The sequence below is a fragment of the Muscardinus avellanarius genome (assembly GCF_963383645.1).
Source record: "Muscardinus avellanarius genome assembly, chromosome: 6".
Classification (NCBI taxonomy): Eukaryota; Metazoa; Chordata; class Mammalia; order Rodentia; family Gliridae; genus Muscardinus; species Muscardinus avellanarius.
The window spans coordinates 138,843,889-138,861,946 of NC_137791.1; the positions used below are offsets into that span (position 1 = coordinate 138,843,889).

At 43.2% G+C, this 18,058-nt stretch overlaps 1 protein-coding gene and 1 pseudogene across 2 annotated transcripts in view; both read left to right on the forward strand.

Annotated features, from left to right (window-relative positions):
• POLN (DNA polymerase nu) overlaps positions 1 to 18,058 on the forward strand; it is a gene marked incomplete at both ends in the record, with an annotated part of 142,091 nt that overhangs the window by 47,314 nt on the left and 76,719 nt on the right. Inside the window, 3 exons of the mRNA XM_080697296.1 lie at positions 5,716 to 5,772; positions 6,844 to 6,897; positions 7,723 to 7,788. Of these exons, the coding sequence (XP_080553422.1) occupies positions 5,716 to 5,772; positions 6,844 to 6,897; positions 7,723 to 7,788 (177 nt within the window). The remainder of the gene's footprint in view (positions 1 to 5,715; positions 5,773 to 6,843; positions 6,898 to 7,722; positions 7,789 to 18,058) is intronic.
• Positions 3,135 to 4,197, forward strand: LOC308264383 (farnesyl pyrophosphate synthase-like; annotated as a pseudogene). The gene has a single exon. The product of its transcript is annotated as a farnesyl pyrophosphate synthase-like (transcript).

Genomic DNA, 18,058 nt, shown 5'->3' on the forward strand with positions numbered 1-18,058 from the left:
CCATCTTGATTACACCAGAGACTGGTGAAGCATTCCTTCTAGATATGTTTGAAAGGCTGTTTCCAGGGCAGATTGGCATGGGTCTTAGATTAATTAGGGAAGAGCCAACATGGGCAGTGTCATCTAATCAGCCAGGGCCTCAAAAGAACAAAAAGCACTGGTCTTGCCTCATGGCAGGCTCCAATCCCGGCCTCGCTGGCCCCAGCACTGGCCTGACCCCTCAGCAGGCTCTGATCCCGGCCTCAGAGGCCCCAGCACTGCCTTGCTAACGGCAGGCTCTGAACCCAGCCTAGCTGGCCCCGGAACCAGCCTGACCCCTTGGCAGGCCCTGGTAGAGCATGACTGCTGGATCCTGTGGTAAGAGTATGTTAAGGTTTTTTTTTTTTCTTTTTGGTGGTACTGGGGTTCCTGGAAACACTTCTACCTCCAGGCTATACTCCCAGACCTATTTTTATACTTTTTATTTGTTTGTTTGTTTGTTTGTTTGTTTGTTTTTTGGTGGTACTGGGGTTCCTGGAAGCCCTTCTACCTCTGGGCTACACTCCCAGATCTATTTTTATATTTTTATTTAGAAACAGGGTCTCCTAAGCCAGCGCGCGCTGCTGGCTTCGAACCTGCGCGATTCTCCTGTCTCTGCCTCCCAAGCGTGGGGATTACAAGCGTGCGCCACCACGCTCGGCTATACTTTTTTATTTGGAAACAGGGTCTCTTAAGCCAGCACAGCTGGCTTCGAACCTGTGCGATCCTCCTGTCTCCGCCTCCCAAGCGCGGGGATTACAAGCGTGCGCCACCACGCCCGGCTATACTTTTTTATTTGGAAACAGGGTCTCTTAAGCCAGCACAGCTGGCTTCGAACCTGTGCGATCCTCCTGTCTCTGCCTCCCAAGCGCGGGGATTACAAGTGTGTGCCGCCACACCTGGCAAGAATATGTTAAGTTTTATAAGACACCAGCAAAATGTCCTCCAAGGTGGCTGCCCCATTTGCATCCCACCCGCAGTGACTGATCGCTTCATCTGTCACTCTACCTCCTAGCCAGAATTTGATACTGTCAGGTTTTGGATTCTCATTCTTCTAGGAAGTGTTATGTTCATTTCTAAAGGATCACTCTTGTGGCTGATTGGAGAACAGAGGAGAATCAGTGGTAGATAAGCCATCCCTGAGGTCCGGGTGATGGCAGTGAGGCAGAGCAGAGCAGGTGGCTCGGAGAGCGTTTTAGAACAGGAGGGAGCTCCTGGTATGTTGCTTTGAGTGTGACAGCCCTCGCAGAGTGCAGTCATGGGTTATGTACCTGGCCACTACTCAGGGAAAATGGGGAGATGAGATTCATTTGGGGGTGGCAAGTATCCAGCTTGGGGGTGTTAGGACAAAAGAGCTTGGGAGGCACTTCTGTTCCATGTTACTGGGTAGTCATATTTGTGGGATGGAGCTCAGAATGAGTCCAGAGTTGGAGATGTGGAAGCTGCCAGCTGACTTCTTTTGTAGTAACCCCTAGATATCTACCTGTCTGGATATTTGGAAGATATAGATGCCCAGGCACACAAATGATCCACCAAGTCAGACTCAGCTGGGTAGCCGAGTCAATGGGCTGCTTTTGAAGGATATTTATTTATTTATTTATTTATTTATTTATTTATTAACAGAGTCTCCCTAAGCTGCTGGCAAGGAACCTGGGATTCTCTCCTGTCTCAGCCTCTCAAATGCTAGGATTACAGGTGCACCACCGTGCCCAACTTCCTCATTGATTCTGATGTGCAGCATTGATGACCATGGTTGAACTTTTGAGAACGCGACACTTAGGGGTCAGAGTAAGGAGGTGCCAGTGGGAGACCGCACAGTGGCCAGGGTAGAAGGGAGGCAGAAGAAGGCTGAGCAGCACAGCCTTCGATAAAGCAGCAGGCCCACTGCTGCTAGAGCCTCTGCCTCTCATCCTTAACCGACATGTGCAGTACTTTTTACATAGTTTTATGCGATCAAACACTTAGTTCTCTTCAAGTGTTCTCAGACTGCTTGTGTCAAGATACTCAGGGGGACTGTTCACATGAAACTCACTTAGTGAGTGAGGTGTGACGATAAGGAGAGTCAGGTGACCATAAGCAGTTTTCTCTGCTAAGTGTTTCTCTACATTCCGTCTCCTTATGGATAGCTCTCCCAGGAGAAATGCAGTCGTGGGTTACACAGAGGCAGGGCTCCTCCTCCGAGCAGTGCCCTCATTTGTTCCTGTTTGTGTATCTGTGGCTGTGACTCTGTGTCCTCAGTCTTTTTCAGGGACTGATAGAGTTCAGTGGCTTACAGGGTTTCATTAGGATCATATCTTCAAGCCAGGCATGGTGGCACACACCTCTAATCCCAGTACTTAGGAGGCAGTCTCAGCAGTCTAGGGAGATTCTCAGCAACCTAGTGAGACCCTGTTTCTGAACAAAAATTAAAAAGAGCTGAGAGTTAGCCTGAAGGTAGAATGCCCCTGGGTTTAATCCCCAGTATAACACACACACACACACACACAAAAAAAAAAAAAAAAATTCTCCCCCATGTTTATTTGCAATTTCTAAACAATCCTAATTAAAACCCAGGCAGGAAATTTGTGGTATAAATAGGCTTATTTCCAGATTTGTATGGAAATGCAAAACACTAAGGACATGTCCCAAGACAATCTTGATGGAAACAAAACATGATTGGAGAGCTTAGTCTATTGGACATCTAGACTAGCGATAAAGCGATAGTTGTTAGGAATTAATTAAGCAATATCATTTGGTGTTGACTCATGGGTAAACAAATAGACCAGTGGACTAAGAGAATCCAAAAATAGACTTCCATATCTGTGTAGAGAACTCATGATTTCTGATAGGGCAGCACTGCAAGACAGTGAAAAAGGAGGGCAAATTATAGAGATGGCACTGTGGCCCTCATTTCACACCACACTCAAAAATAAACTCTGGGGGCTGGAGATTAGCCCAGTGGCGGAGCACTTGCCTAGCATGTATGAGGCCCTAAGTTTAATCCCCAGCATCACAAAAGTAGAACAAACCAAAAAAAGAAAAGGAAAGAAAACTCCAAGTGAACTATACATCTAAATATAAAAAGCAAAACATTTGACCAAGAGAGTGCTGGCATCCAGGAACAGAGCACGCTCAGAATGAACAGAGACCAGAAGTCGGCTGTGTCTGCCCAGGAGAAGCGGGATTTCATCCAGCACTTCTCCCAGACTGCCACGGTGCTGGCTGAGGACGACTGGGCACCCAGAGACCAGAGGTACTGTTGCCTGGCTCAACGAGGTCCTGGAGTACAAGGCCATCGGAGACAAGTACAACCGAGGTTTGACAGTGCTGGCAGCCTTCCGGGAGCTGGAAGAACCAAAGAAGAGGATGCGGAGAGCCTCCGGACAGCCCTGACAGTGGGCTGGTGTGTGAACTGCTACAGGCTTTCTTCCTGGTGTCAGATGAAATCATGGATTCATCCCCCACGCGCTGAGGGCAGATCTGCTGGTATCAGAAGCCAGGCATAGGTTTGGGTGCTGTCAACAATGCTTTGCTTCTGGAAGCATTTTTCTACCACCTACAGAAGTTCTACTGCTGAGAGCAGCCCTACTACCTGAACCCAATCAAGCTCTTCCTGCAAAATTGCTATCAGACGGAGATTGGGTAGACCCTGGACTTCATCACCGCCCCCTAGGGGCATGAGGATCTCAACTGATACATGGAAAAGAGGTACAAATCCTTCATCAAGGACAAGACAGCCTTCTACTCCTTTAACCTGCCAGTTGCTGCTGCCATGTACATGGTGGGCATCGATGGGGAGAAGGAGCATGCCAATGCTAGGAAGATCCTGCTGGAGATGGGCGAGTTCTTTTAGATACAGGATGACTACCTTGACCTCTTTGGTGAGGTGACCCCAGCGTGATAGGCAGGATTGACACTGACATCTAGGACAACAAGTGCCACTGGCTGGTGTTCCAGTGCCTGCAGCAGGCCACTCCAGAACAGCGCCAGATACTGCAGAAGAATTATGGGCAGAAAGACCCCAAGAAGGTGGCCCAGGTGAAGGCGCTGTACGAGGAGCTGGATCTCCAGGCAGTGTTCTTGCACCATGAAGAAGGCAGTTACAGCTGCCTCATGAGCCTCGTTGATCAGCACACCACACCCCCGCTCCCTACCATCTTCCTGAGGCTAGCGAACAAGATCTACAAGCGGAAAAAGTAACCTCGGGGGCAGAGAGGGAAGGCTCTCAATAAATTATCATCTAACCCAAAAATAAAAAAGCAAAACATTTAAGACTAGTGAAGATAACATAGAGAATGCTTCACGACACTGAGGTAGGTAAACATCCATAAATCAGGCAGATGTATCAACCATAGAAGAAAAGAAGGATAAGTTGGACCACAGTAAAAATTAAAAATCTGTTTATGAAAGGACACCATTAAATAGGTGAAAAAACAAGCCCTAGAAACAGGGAAGACACTTCCAATAAATACAACTGGCAAAATAATTCCTGTACAGAATAACAAATTTCTATAATCAAGAAGAAAAGACACAAAACCAATTTTTTAAATGGGCCAAAGACATAAACAGGTTCAATGGAAAAAAGACACAGAATTGTGGCCACCTTTACGAGTCACAGGAAATACAAGTTAAAACTTTAGAGATGTTACTTCTCACCTACCAGAACAGCTATTATCAAGACCAGTGATACCATGTGTTGGCAGAGACATGGAGCAATGGGAACTCGTACATACTACTGACTACCGACGGGATGAACTGGCAGCTTTACCTTGGAGAGCTGGCAGTGTCTCTGCTGAAGTGGACCAGAAATTCTTATCACCTCTTTCCACAACATAACTGTGGATATTTTTTAACCAAAATCTGTGACCAGATATTCACATCAGCTTTATTCATAACAGTCCTGCAGTGGGGAAAAAACACCATGTCTAGTAAGAGCTGAATGAGGAAATAATTGTCCTGTAGTCCTACAATTGAATACTCTATGACAGTACAAATACATGAAATATGGCTTCAAATAACAGACAAGCCCTACGAGTCATGATATTGAGCAAAAGAAGCCACACACAGCATGCCAATCGTTTTCTATTGATGTGAGATTCAGAAGCAGGAAAGAGTAGCTACTGATGGTGGACAGAGGTCAGGGTAGCACTGCCTCTGGGAAAGGAGCAGGGACCTCCTGAGAAACCAGAATGTTTCATATCTTTATGTGGGTGGTAGTTAAACAAGTGTGTTTACTTTGTGATCTTTCGATAAGCAGTATTCTTATGATCTTGCACTTTTCTGTATAAATGCTATATATTGATTTTTTAAATTAATTGTAAACCTCAGTCATATTCCAGTGCTACGTCCCTAAAATTATGCCCAGAGTAAATGTGAGTCAAATGTCTGGTTGCTGAAAACCACTGAGTTACACATTTGTAGGCATCTTCTTGGTCTACTCCCCTACAAGGTATTTAGATTTCACTAATTTGAACCTCAAGAGGACTCTTTATTTCCAAGCTCATATAAAGCACTATTAGCTCCCATGTGGACATTGAACTGATTTTTATAAGGTTTAAGAATTAATATACTTGATAAACCAACTTTGTTACAGATCTTCATTCTGGAAAATATTTTCAATTACACCATGTATTTCTAGGACGTCCTCCAGCTAAACATAAGTGCTAGAAAATTGAAATGAAGGAGTTACATTGGTGATATTAATTTTCATTTTTTCAGTTAACTTCTCTACAAGACCTTCATCCATTACCCAAGATAATTTTAGAATACAGGCAGGTAAGTTGATGTATTTTGTAAGTGGTTTGTGATAAAGGGGAAGTACCAGGCTCTTTCTCTGTTAACAAATGCACATTTGCTAAAGCCCCCTAACTGTTGTAAGGGAATGTAGTTTTCTCTCATGGCCTTGTGTTGGTCCTGCTTCCTGGTACCCTGACACAATCTGACTCAAGCCTACAAGGAGTCATGCATGGGAGAAGAGTGAGGCCAGGTGGTCATTATGACCTCAATGGGATGTGACTTCCACCAGCACCCACAAGAGCCCTGCCCTTCCCCTGGCTTCCAGGCTCCAAGGCGGCCTTTTACACCAGCGCTAACATTTGCCTGGTGTTGAACGACACAACCCTGCTCCTTCTTTAGCTACTCGTGTTTTCTCTGTTCATGCCCCTGCCCTTTACTCCACAAGCTCTCTGTTATTCACAAACCACACTGATAACTTTGCCATTGCCTAGACCACCAGTGCTGTTATTTACTCAGCCTGTGGCTTGCGTCTGTGCCTGGAAACATTGGTAGCAAACCGGCCTTTTCTCCTAAAGTGACGTAAGGATGGGAGAGAACCAGAAAAGGCACACTGGGGACCCTGAGCCTGGTATTTATTGGCCTATTTATCTTTGCAGCTGTTCTGTGAATCTAGATTAATTGCAGGATAATAGATTTATTTAAAGAGAGTTGAGTAGGCAGGGCACAGTGGTACATATTTGTAATCCCAATACATGGGAGGCTGGGACAGGAGGATCATAGGTTTCTTGCCAGCCTCAGCAACTCAGCAGGGCCCTCGGCAATTTAGTGAGATCCTGTTTTAAAATGAAAAAACACAACAGGTCTGGAAGTATAGCTCAGAGTTAAATACACACACACACACACACACACACGCGCGCGCGCGCGCGCGCGCACGCACACACTACGGCAGAGAGGCATCTTCCTCTGTTGTCCGGTGTTATTGGATCCTGGTCTCTGAGGTCATCTAAGGTGACTTCAGGAGCACAAGCCCAGTGCTGTGGGAAACTGCTCTGGCGCTTATTCCTATTTAAATACTTAAAGAAAATGATTATTCTTGTCTTTGTTATTTAGGTTCACAAGATCAAGTCGACCTTTGTAGATGGATTACTAGTTTGCATGAAAAAGGTAACAGGCTAGCTGGGACTGGTGGTTCACTGCTTGTAATCCCCGCGCTTGGGAGGCGGAGACAGGAGGATCGCACAGGTTCAAAGCCAGCCTCGCTGGCTTAAGAGACCCTGTTTCCAAAAATAAAAAATATAAAAATAGGTCTGGGAGTGTAGCCCGGAGGTAGAAGGGTTTCCAGGAACCCCAGTACCACCACACACACACACACACAAAGGTAACAGGCTTTAAAAATGAAATTGTGATTAAGGATATGATTTAGATGAGTTCAACTGCACATAAGACTTTTTAATTCTAGTAAATGATGGCATAGTCCAAGTTCTTGAGTCTGAACCGTGGTTCTGGTATTATTGTAGTCTTCTTACAGTCAGGTTGGAGCTCAGCCTTCTGTCATGAGGCAGCCCTGTAGTCGCCTCCTGCTTTCCCTCTAATGCTGCATCTCTTTTCTGGAACCATTGGAGGTAGATGTTATTGTTTTAGTTTGTCCAGGAGAACACCGCAGTCAGCAACGTTCTCTGGCTTGTTTGGGGCCGTGCAGCAAGTGCCACAACCGTCACTGCACACAGTTTGACCTAGCGTCTACGCCAGGTTCCCACAGTGTCGCCCCCTCACTCCATGCACAGGGTTTGTCCTGTTGCTGGTTCTCCTTGACTTATAGGAAAACGTCCCTTTTCACCCCCACACAGGACTTTTCAGGGGTGGGAGTTCAAGGCCAGCAGCATAGTGACCTCTGGAGGAGCAGTGTTATATGTTGTAACAAAGGCTCAGCACGTTCTTGACTTCACGTAACATTGCCAGAGTCTAAAATGATTCTTTTAACTGATAAAGGGCTCCATTTCCTCTACGTGGAATCATACAGGAACTGTGACCGGAAGACTTTCAGCCACACACCCTGTAAGTGAGCACTCTGTGAAGTGCCAGTTTCCATGCCTTGGCAGTGAAGTTTTACCTAAAAGTATGTTTGCCTGTGCACCAAGAGACGACCTCATACTTGTAATTGGGTTTACTCTATGTATTCTTTCCACTGATGTTTATGTAGTGTCTCTATATTCTGGGACTAAGACTCATAAAGTGCTATGTTAGTGAGGGGATTCTTCCCACCAAAATCCCTGACATTTCAGTGTGGAGGAAAAAAGGACTCTTCCACCTCCCCATCTTCCTTTCTAGATTTTTCCTGGGCAGACGTCTTCTAATTTCCAGAATTGTCTCTGATGACCACCTCCAATTTTTGTTTTTGAAGGCCATTTCTGATGAAAAACAAAAGCTATGAATATCCTTAAATTTATGATGCAGCTTTAATAGCACTTAAAACAATTAACTTTTAGATGGCTTTATATTTCTGATGTGAAGAAGACCCATTACTGAGCCTGGCGTGGTGGCGCTCATCGGTAATTCCAGTACTAAGGAGGCTGAGATAGGAGGATGGAAGGTTCCAGACCAGTGTGTGGTAACTTAGCAAGACCTTAATTCAAAATAAAATGGGGAGCAGAGTGTGGTGGCGCACACCTATAATTCCATTACTTGGGAGACTGAGACAGGAGGAGGTGAGGTTTGAACTGAGCCTCAGCAACTTATAGCATGGTCCTCAACAACTTAGCAAGATCTTGTTTCCAAATAAAAAATAAAATAGGACTAAGGTGTAGCTCAGAGGTAGAATTCTCCTGAGTTCAATCCAATACCCCTTCTACCACGACTACCAACATTCAGAGTCAACTGTGGTTATACCCTATATCTATCTTTCCATACTTTCTTTCTTTTTTGGTAGTACTGGGGATGAACCCAGGGAGTTCCACCTCTGAGAGACAGCCCAGACTATTTCTTATTCTTTATTTGGAAACAGGTCTCACTGAGTTGCAGAGGGCCTCACTAAGGAGCTGAGGCTGGCCTCGAACTCAATCCTCCTGTCTCAGCCGCCCATATGCTGGGATTACAAGTGTATGCCACCATGCCTGGCTTTCTATACTTTTTCTATGCATATGTAGTCATAAAATATTGTTTTCCTAAAAAAACTATTTAATATTATGCTTTTTATTTTAGTATCTCTTGGTATCATTACACATCAATATTGATGAGTCTATATTTAGATTTAAATATATAAATTAAATATAGAATTATTTAAGTGCATGCTCTATGATATATATAATTATGAATATATGTTCACAGTAAAGAAATTCAAGTAATATGGAAGTTTATAGACTAAGAGAATTCAAGTCATCTTTTCCTTTCCTTGGTAATATGTCTGTCCATTCCATGGGTCTCTGGTTAGTAGCAGGCCTGCGTCTGGGCACCCACGGATGGGAGGGGCATCCGTGGGCCTGCCTCGCGTGGCCAGTAGGGGTGGGTGGGTCTCTCGACACAGGAGGCCTGCTCTGGCCCTTATGCTTTTGAGCCACACCTGCTCTAGGAGATTCACTTGGACATCTCACTTTAGAGAACTCGTCAGTGCTCTAGACCTGACTGGCTGACAGTAATAGTAAGTAATACTAAGTCCCATCTCAACCCCAGTCTGAGCAGAAATGCACATACCTCTGAGAAAAGATGCTGCAGTCGCACACCCTGTGGGGAATTTATCCACTGGCCACACCCATTGTGCCCTCTCTCAGAGTTGATAATGCCTCTCACCCAGGAGCTATTCAGGAATTCTGCTGGGAAACTTGATTTTGGTGGAGGACACTGATTTAGCCTATCAGGGATATAAGTTTCTCTTTTCATTGCATGTCTAGATTAATATCTTGCTGTACTTTATTGTCTTCTAGAAGTTTCTGTGGTGCTTGTTTGTGGGTAGTAGTATTCTCAGAGTTTCAGTGCTGAGCATGATTGGAAAGAAACAGGGTTAACACAGTGTGTGCACTCAGCCATCGTCCTTAACTGGAAGGCTGCTGTGGTTTCAGTGGCTCTGTTGCGTCTACATGTTGACCATCCCTACTGAGATCTTTACATTATGTTCAGTTTTAATTATAGAGATATGCCATAAATAGACTTGTACAAATCTCTGTTGATTTCCAATAATTTCCTAAAGATGGAACTTCTGAGTTAAAGTATATATGTATTATTTACTTATTTTCTTTGTGGTTCTAGGGATTGAACCCAGAGGCATTCTACTTCTGAGCTATACCTCCAGCCCTTTTTATTTCTTGTTTTAAAACAGGGTCTTACTAGGTTGCTGAGAGTCTCACTATGTTGCTGAGGCTGTCCTTGAACTTGAGATCCTTCTATCTCAGTCTCCGAAGTACTGGGATTACAGGCATACACTATCACACCTGGTACATCGGAGCATTTTTACAGTAGCCATTTAAAAGTCTATCAAAAAGTACCAACATATAATCATCTCAGCATCTTCTTTGATTGTCTTCTCATGCCAGTTGAGATTCTCTTCTTTCTTTATGTATCCAGCAGTTTGGGGTTATTAGACATCTTGAATACTATGAGAGTCTGCGTCCTGTTTTCATGATCCAGAATTTCATGGAAATGATCTTATTTTTGTTTTAGTGGGCAATCAACCTGGTTAGGCTCAGGCTACAATCTGACCTGTCGCCCAAGTGCTGTGGTACCCTTTACAGTATGTTTGAAATACTCCCACTTGACTGCCACCTGGTGGTCAGTCTAGGAACTGAGTCCCGTTGTCCATCAGGCAGTCTTCCTGCCCTGCTCAGGTCACTCCTGTGCAGTGGGAGGCTGAGTGGAGTGGGGTTTTGTTTTGGTTTGGTTTGCTTTTGTGTGATACTGGGGTGGAACCCAGGGGGCTTTTCTACCTCCGGGCTATACTCCCAGACCTATTTTTCGTACTTTATTTGGAAACAGGGTCTCACTAAGTTGCTGAGAACCTCAATAAGTAGCTGAGGCTAACTTCAAACCTGCGGGATCCTCCTGTCTCAGCCTCCCATGAGCTGGGATTAGAAGCGTGCGCCGCCACACCCAGCTGAGTGGAGTGTTTTTAAACAACTCTGTGATAGTCTTCCTGAGTCTCTCTCCATGATCTCGCCAGTGTTTCTGGCTCTTTGGCAACCCCTTCTTAGGTCCTCTAACCAGAAACCTGAGGCTTTGGTAAAATGACTGCATCCCACTGCCTGCTGCTGACGCCATGTGCAGCTCACTGCCCATCTCCTTGCACTTCAGACTCTAGTCTGCTTCTCCAGTCTGCCCGTGGCTGTTAGACTATTCAAACTGGTGCCCTGAGCATTCTGCCCAGTTTTTATAGCTGTATTTGGTGGAGTGTGTGCGCTACATCTTAGTGGGAATAGCAACCTTGACCTTTTTGTGTATGTGGTACTGGGATTAAACCCAGGGAAGTGTGCTGTACCAGTGAGCTACACTCCCATCCCTTTTCATTTTTTATTTTGAGACAGTCTTGCTAAGTGGCACAGGTTGGTCTTGAACTTGCCATCGTCCTGCCTCAGTCTCCAGAGTCTATGGGATTACAGGTATGAGCCAACACACGCTACTTTGACTTTCTTTTTTTTTTTTAATAATTTGAGGTTAAGTTGATATGACAGAAGCCAGGCTTGGTGGCACACTTCTATAATCCCAGTACTTGTAAACTGAGATAGGGGGTTGAACCAAGAGATGCTCTACCTCTAAGATACATCCCCACTTCTTCTTCTTTATTTTGAAGTCAGATCTTGCTAAGTTGCTGAGGGCCTTGCTTAGTGGTTGAGGCTGGCCTGGAATCTGTAATCTTCCTGTCTCAGCCATCCAAGTACTGGGACTACAGTTGTGTACCTCCATGCCTAGCTAAGACATTGTTTGTTTTGAAATTTCTATATATATCCTAGATACAAATTCTTTATCAGCTCTGTACCTTGAAAATATTTTCTTACAGTTTGTGATGTGTCTATTTATTCTTTTGACACCATATTTCAAAGAGCAGAACTTTTAACTTTTTTTTGTGCGCAATACTGGGGATGGAACCCAGGGGCATTCGGCCTCCGAGCGACACCTCTAGCCCTATTTTTTATTCTTTATTTTGAAACAGGGTCTTACTGAGTTGCAGAGGGCCTCGCTAAGTAGCTGAGGCTGTCCACAAACCACGATCTTCCTGTCTCAGCTTCTCAAATGCTGATATTATAAGCACGTGCCACCACGCCTGGCAGAACTTTTAACTTTTAATAAATTTGGATTTATTAGAATTAGCATTCTTCATGCATGCATAATGCTTTTAGTGTTATATCTAAGAAAACTTTGAGCTGAATGTGGTGGTGCATGCTTATAATCTCAGAATTTGAGAGGCTGAGACAGAAGGATCCCAGGTTTGTGGCTAGCCTCAGCTACTTTTTGAGGCCCTCCTCAATTTAGTGAGACTGTTTCAAACTAAAGAATAAAAAATAGGGCTGGAGCTGGGCATGGTGGCGCACGCTTGTAGTTCCCGTGCTTGGGAGGCGGAGACAGGAGGATCATGCAGGTTCGAAGCCAGCCTTGCTGGCTTAAGAGACCCTGTTTCCAAATAAAATATCAAATAGATCTGGGAGTGTAGCCCGGAGGTAGAAGGGTTCCATCCCCAATACCACCAACAAACAAACAAACAAACAAACAAACAAACAAAAAACAATACAGGGCTAGAGGTATAGCTTAGAGGTAGAATGCCTCTGGGTTCAATCCCCAGTTCTGCCAAAAAAAGAAAAAAAGGAAAGAAAGTCTTTGCCTAAACCAAGATCATCACAAAAGTTTTATTTTGTGCTTTCTTCTATATGTCTTATGGTTTAGAGTTTTATGTTTATATCTATGATCAATTTGGATCAATTTTTGTATATAGTAAGAAGTACATGTTTCAATTAATCTTTTTTTGCAAGTTGATATGCAGTTGTCCCAGCACCATTTATAGAAAAAAAATTATTGCCTTGGTATCTTTATCAAAGATGAATTTGCCATAAATATAAGGGCTCTTTACTATACTCTGAATTTTGTTCAGTTGATCTATATTTTTATACTATACCAGTAACATACTGTTTTTATTATTGTAGCTTCTTAGTAAGTTTTCAATTGGAATAGCCTCCCAACATTGCTCTTTTTAAAATAAATTTTTTGCTCATTCTGGATTTTTTTGCATTTTCATATAAACTTTCTAATCAGCAGCCTGCCCCAAACAAAAGTCTGCTGAGATTCTTTGTTGGGATTACACTGAATATAGAACTTAGTTTGAGAAATGACATTTTACCAGTATTTAGTCTTCCATCTCATGAAGAAGGTATATCTCTTCATTTATTTAGGCCTTCTTTAATTTCTCTCTGCAAGATTTCATAGTTTCTAGAGTATAGATCTCTTTTTATATTTTGTTAGTTAGCTTGCATCAATGTAACCAAAATCCTGGCAACAACTAAGAGGAGAAAAGGTTTATTTTTGGTTCACAGTTGCAGAGATCTTAGCCACCATAAGCTGACCCCTTCGCTCTGAGCTTGAGATGAGGCTGAATAGCATGGTGCAGGGGTGTGGCAGAGGAGAGCTTCTCAGCTCATGGCAGCAGGGAAGCAGGAGAGGAGAGGAGAGGAGAGGAGAGGAGAGGGAGGGAGGGAGGGAGGGAGAGAGAGAGAGAGAGAGAGAGGGAGGGAGGGAAGGAGGAGAGAGAGAGGAGCGGGCTGGGGAGAAAATGAGCCCTTCCAGGGTGTGCCCCACATCCCAGAAGACCATCTAGCATCAAAGGATGAACCCAGCAATGAGGTCAGCGCCTCAAGAGCCAACCACTGCCTAAGCCCCACCTCTAAACTGGCTGCGGCCAGGACCGTGCTTTCAACATAGCCTTCTTAGGGGACATTCCAGATTCACAGCATAACATATGGTTTGTCAGATTTACCTTTAAGTATTTATTTTATATCATTATAAATGGTATCATTATAAATGGTATTTTGTTTCAATTCCCAATTGTTCATTGGTAGTATATAGAAATATAGTTTTATTGATTTGTATCCCGCTACTTTTATAAGAGTAATATATGTGTGTGTGTGTGTGTGTGTGTGTGTGTGTGTGTGTGTGTGTAACCCAGGGGCATTCTACCTCCAAACTACAGTCCCTGCCCTATTTTTATTCTTTATTTTTTGAAACAGTGTCTCACTAAGTTACAGAGGGCCTCACTAAGTAGCTGAGGCTGTCCACGAACCGTGATCCTGCGGTCTCAGTCTCCCAAAAGCTGGAATTACAAGCTGCACCACCACGCCTGGCAGGGAGCATTGTATTTTTACAGATTCTATTAGGTCTTCGTTTTTCTTTCTTTCTGTGTGTGTATGTCTGTGTGTGTGTGTGTGTGTGTGTGTGTGTGTGTGTGTGCACGTGTGCGCATGCATGCATGTGCTTGTGCATACTGCTAGGGATCAAGGCCAGAGACATTCTACCTCTGAGCTACACCCCCAGCCCTTTATATTATCTTATTCTTTTTCTATTTTGAAATAGATTTCACTAGTGTATTGTGCACTGACCTTGAACAGCAGTCTCGTGTCTCAGCCATCCAAGTCCTGGGATGACAGGCATGTGCCGTTGTGCCCAGCTCAGACTTCCTGTGTAGACATCTTAAGATATGTGAATAAAGCTTTACTTCTTCCTTCCCAGTATGGATTCTTCTCTGTTTTGCCTGATTGCAGTGAGAGCACATTGCCTTGTACCATGTGGAATAGAACATGTGTTTTTTCTTGTCTCAAATGGGAAAGCAGTCAGTCTTTCATTTGTAAGAATAATGTTGTCTGTAGGTTATACATAAATACCCTTAGCCAGCTTGAGAAGTTCCCTTCTATTAACAATTTGCTGAGAGTTTCTTCTTTCTTTTTCAACAGGTCTGGGGATAGAAGCCAGGGGCATCCGACCTCCGAGTTACATTCCCTGCCTTTTTTTTTTTTTTTAATTATTATTCTGAGTTGCAGAGGCCTCGCTAAGTAGCTGAGGCCGTCCGCGAACCGCGGTCCTCTGGTCTTAGCCTCCCGAGTGCTGGGATGACAGGCGCGCCCCACGCCCGGCTTGAGAGTTTTTATATAGATATTAGATTTTGTCGAATTCTCTTTTTGCATCCACTGAGATGATCATATAGTTTTATGTTTCAGTTTGTTAATATGGCAAACTACACAGATAGGTTTTCAAACATTAAACCGATTAAGCATTCCTGGAATAAACTCCTGTAGTCCTGACGTATATTGTTGGATTCGATTTGCTAAGATTGTATATTAAAGTTTTGCATCTATTTTAGTGATGCCTATTGGCTGGTAGTGTTTTATCTTCATCTGTTCTTGGAATCAGGCTAATGTTGACTTCAAATAACAAATTCACAGGAATTTTCCCCTCTTTAATTTTCTTTTTTCTTTCTTTCTTTCTTTTTTTTTTTTTCTTTTTTTTTTTTTTTTGGTGGTACTGGGGTTCCTGGAAGCCCTTCTACCTCTGGGCTACACTCCCAGACCTATTTTATATTTTTATTTAGAAACAGGGTCTCCTAAGCCAGCGCGCGCGGCTGGCTTGGAACCTGCGCAATCCTCCTGTCTCCGCCTCCCAAGCGCGGGGATGACAAGCGTGCGCCACCACGCCCGGCTCCCCTCTTTAATTTTCTAAAAGAATTTGTGTAGGTTTTTTTTGTTTGTTTTGGTTTTTTTGTTTTGTTTTGCAGTACTAGGAATGGAACCCAGGGGCATTCTATCTCCAAGTTATACTCACACCCTCAGTCCGATTTTATTCTTTTTATTTACTTATTTATTTTGCGGTACTGGGGATTGAACCCAGGAAGGGGCATTCTATCTCTGAGCTGCACCCTCAGCCCTATTTTATTCTTCATTTCGAATCAGGAGCTCACTAAGTTGCAAAGGGCTGCAAGCTGCCAGGGCTGGTCCAAACCTGCACGCCTCCGTTGCAGCTTTCCAACGATGGATGACGAGCGCGCCATCACATTGCGCCACATAATTGCTGAGTGCTTCACTAAGTGGCTGAGGCTAGCTACAACCCTAGGATCCTCCTGTCTCAGCCTCCCAAGTACTGGGATTACAAGCGTGTACCACCACACCTGGTTACTTCTCTCATATTTTTAAATTTTATTTATTTGAGGTACTGGGGTTGGAACATAGGGGCATTCTACCTTCGAGCTACACCCGCTGCCCTATTTTTTATTCTTTATTTTAAAATAGGGTCTCACTGAGTTGCAAAGAGCCTCACTAAGTAGCTGAGGCTGTCTGTGAACCTGGATCCTCCTGTCTTAGCCTCCCAAGTACTGGGATTACAAGCGTGTGCCACCATGCCCGGCTTCTATTTTCTTAAGATAGAAACTGAGCTCACTGATTTGAAATTTTGTTTTGTTTTCTTTTTTTTCTTTCCTTTTTCTTTTTTTCTTTCCTTTTTCTTTTTCTTTTTTCTTTTTTCTTTTTTTTCTTTCTTTTTTTTTTTTTTTGGTGGTACTGGGGTTCCTGGAAACCCTTCTACATCCGGGCTACACTCCCAGACCTATTTTATACTTTTTATTTGGAAACAGGGTCTCCTGAGCCAGCGTGGCTGGCTTCGAACCTGCACGATCCTCCTGTTCCACCTCCCAAGCGCGGGGATGACAAGCGTGCGCCACCACGCCCAGCTTTTGTTTTCTTATATAAGCATTAATTTGATATTGGCAGTAAGTGCTGAAATTTTCCCCTTTATGGTTTTCTGGCATCCAGTAAATTCTAATATATTATATATTCATTTTCATTCTGTTCAAAAAACTTTATGGTAACTCGTATTTTCTTTGACTTGTGCATTATCTAGAAGTTATTTTTCCAAATATTTGGAAATTTTTAAATATCTTTCTTTTATCAATTTATAATTTAATTCTTTTGTATTCAGATATGACTCTTAGCTTGACTTGAATCCTTTGAGACTTATTCAAACTTTTTTATGTCCCAGAACAATGTTCTGTCTTAATAAATGTTCTAGGTGTGCTTGTGAAGAGTATGTGTGGTGCTATTGAGCGGTGGTGGAGTGTTCTGTAAATACCAATTACATGAAATTGTTTGTACTGTTCTCCAAGTCTACTATATCCCTGCTGATTTTCTCTCTGATTGTTTAATGAGGTATATAGAGAGGGATATTGAAATCATTAACCATGATTGTATGGTCTTTTTTTTTTCTCTCTCCCATTATAGTTCTATCTCCTTAAAGTTTTTGTAGAAAGTTTTAGGATTATTATGTACTGGGGATGGAACCCAGAGGCATTCTACCTCCAAGTTACACCCCCAGCCCTATTTTTTATTCTTTATTTTGAAACAGGGTCTCATTAAGTTGCAGAGACCTCACTAAGTAGCTGATGCTGGTCATAAACCTGTGATTCTCCTTTCTCAGCCTCCCAAGTACTAGGATTACAAGCATGAGCCACCACACTCAGTTCAGTTCATAATCTTTTAAATAGATTTATGTAGTAAAAAATCTTGAATATTTCTCATGTTACTACCATTTCTACTACTCTTCAATTCCTGTGTATACTCAGATTTCTGTTTAGCATGGTTTTCTTTCTGCATTAAGGGCATCCTTAAATATTTCTTGATTAATTCTTTTGCCTTTTGTAGTTCTGGAAAGGTGTTTATTTAATTTTTGTTTCCAAAAGGCTTTTTATTGGTGCATTGTAGTCATACATCTTAATTGGGTGCAAGATGGTGGAGGCACACATGCACACATCACTCATTTAGCTCTTCCCCAATTCCCGCCCCATTTCTTCCCCCACCTTCTCCTGTGTGGCTTAGTGATTGATTTTGATATGTTTGTGAATATACATCATGTACATTAGAGGATTTCTCTCTTCCCTTCATACAGTCCCCTCAGTTAGGTCGCCTTATTTGCTTATCTATGGTTTCTCCTTCTTTGTCTAGAGTTCCTCCTATGACCCTTTTTCTCCCTAGCTTCTGTATATTAGAGAGAGCATTCAATTTTTTACTTTTTGTGACTTACTAATCTCACTTAGCATAATGTTCTCCAGTTCCATCCATTTCCCAGCAAATGACATAATTTTGTTCTTTATAGCTGAGTAAAATTCCATTATGTACATATCCCACAGTTTTGTAATCCATTCATCTGTTGATAGACATCTTGGCTAGTTCCATAGTTTGGCAATTATGAATTGGCAAATAGGCATGCATTAGTTTGGTAGTTTGCTTTCACTTATTTTGGATAGATATCCAGAAGTGCTATTGCTGAATCATATGGTAGATTCAGCCACGTGTGTTGGCGCACGCTTGTAATCCCAGCG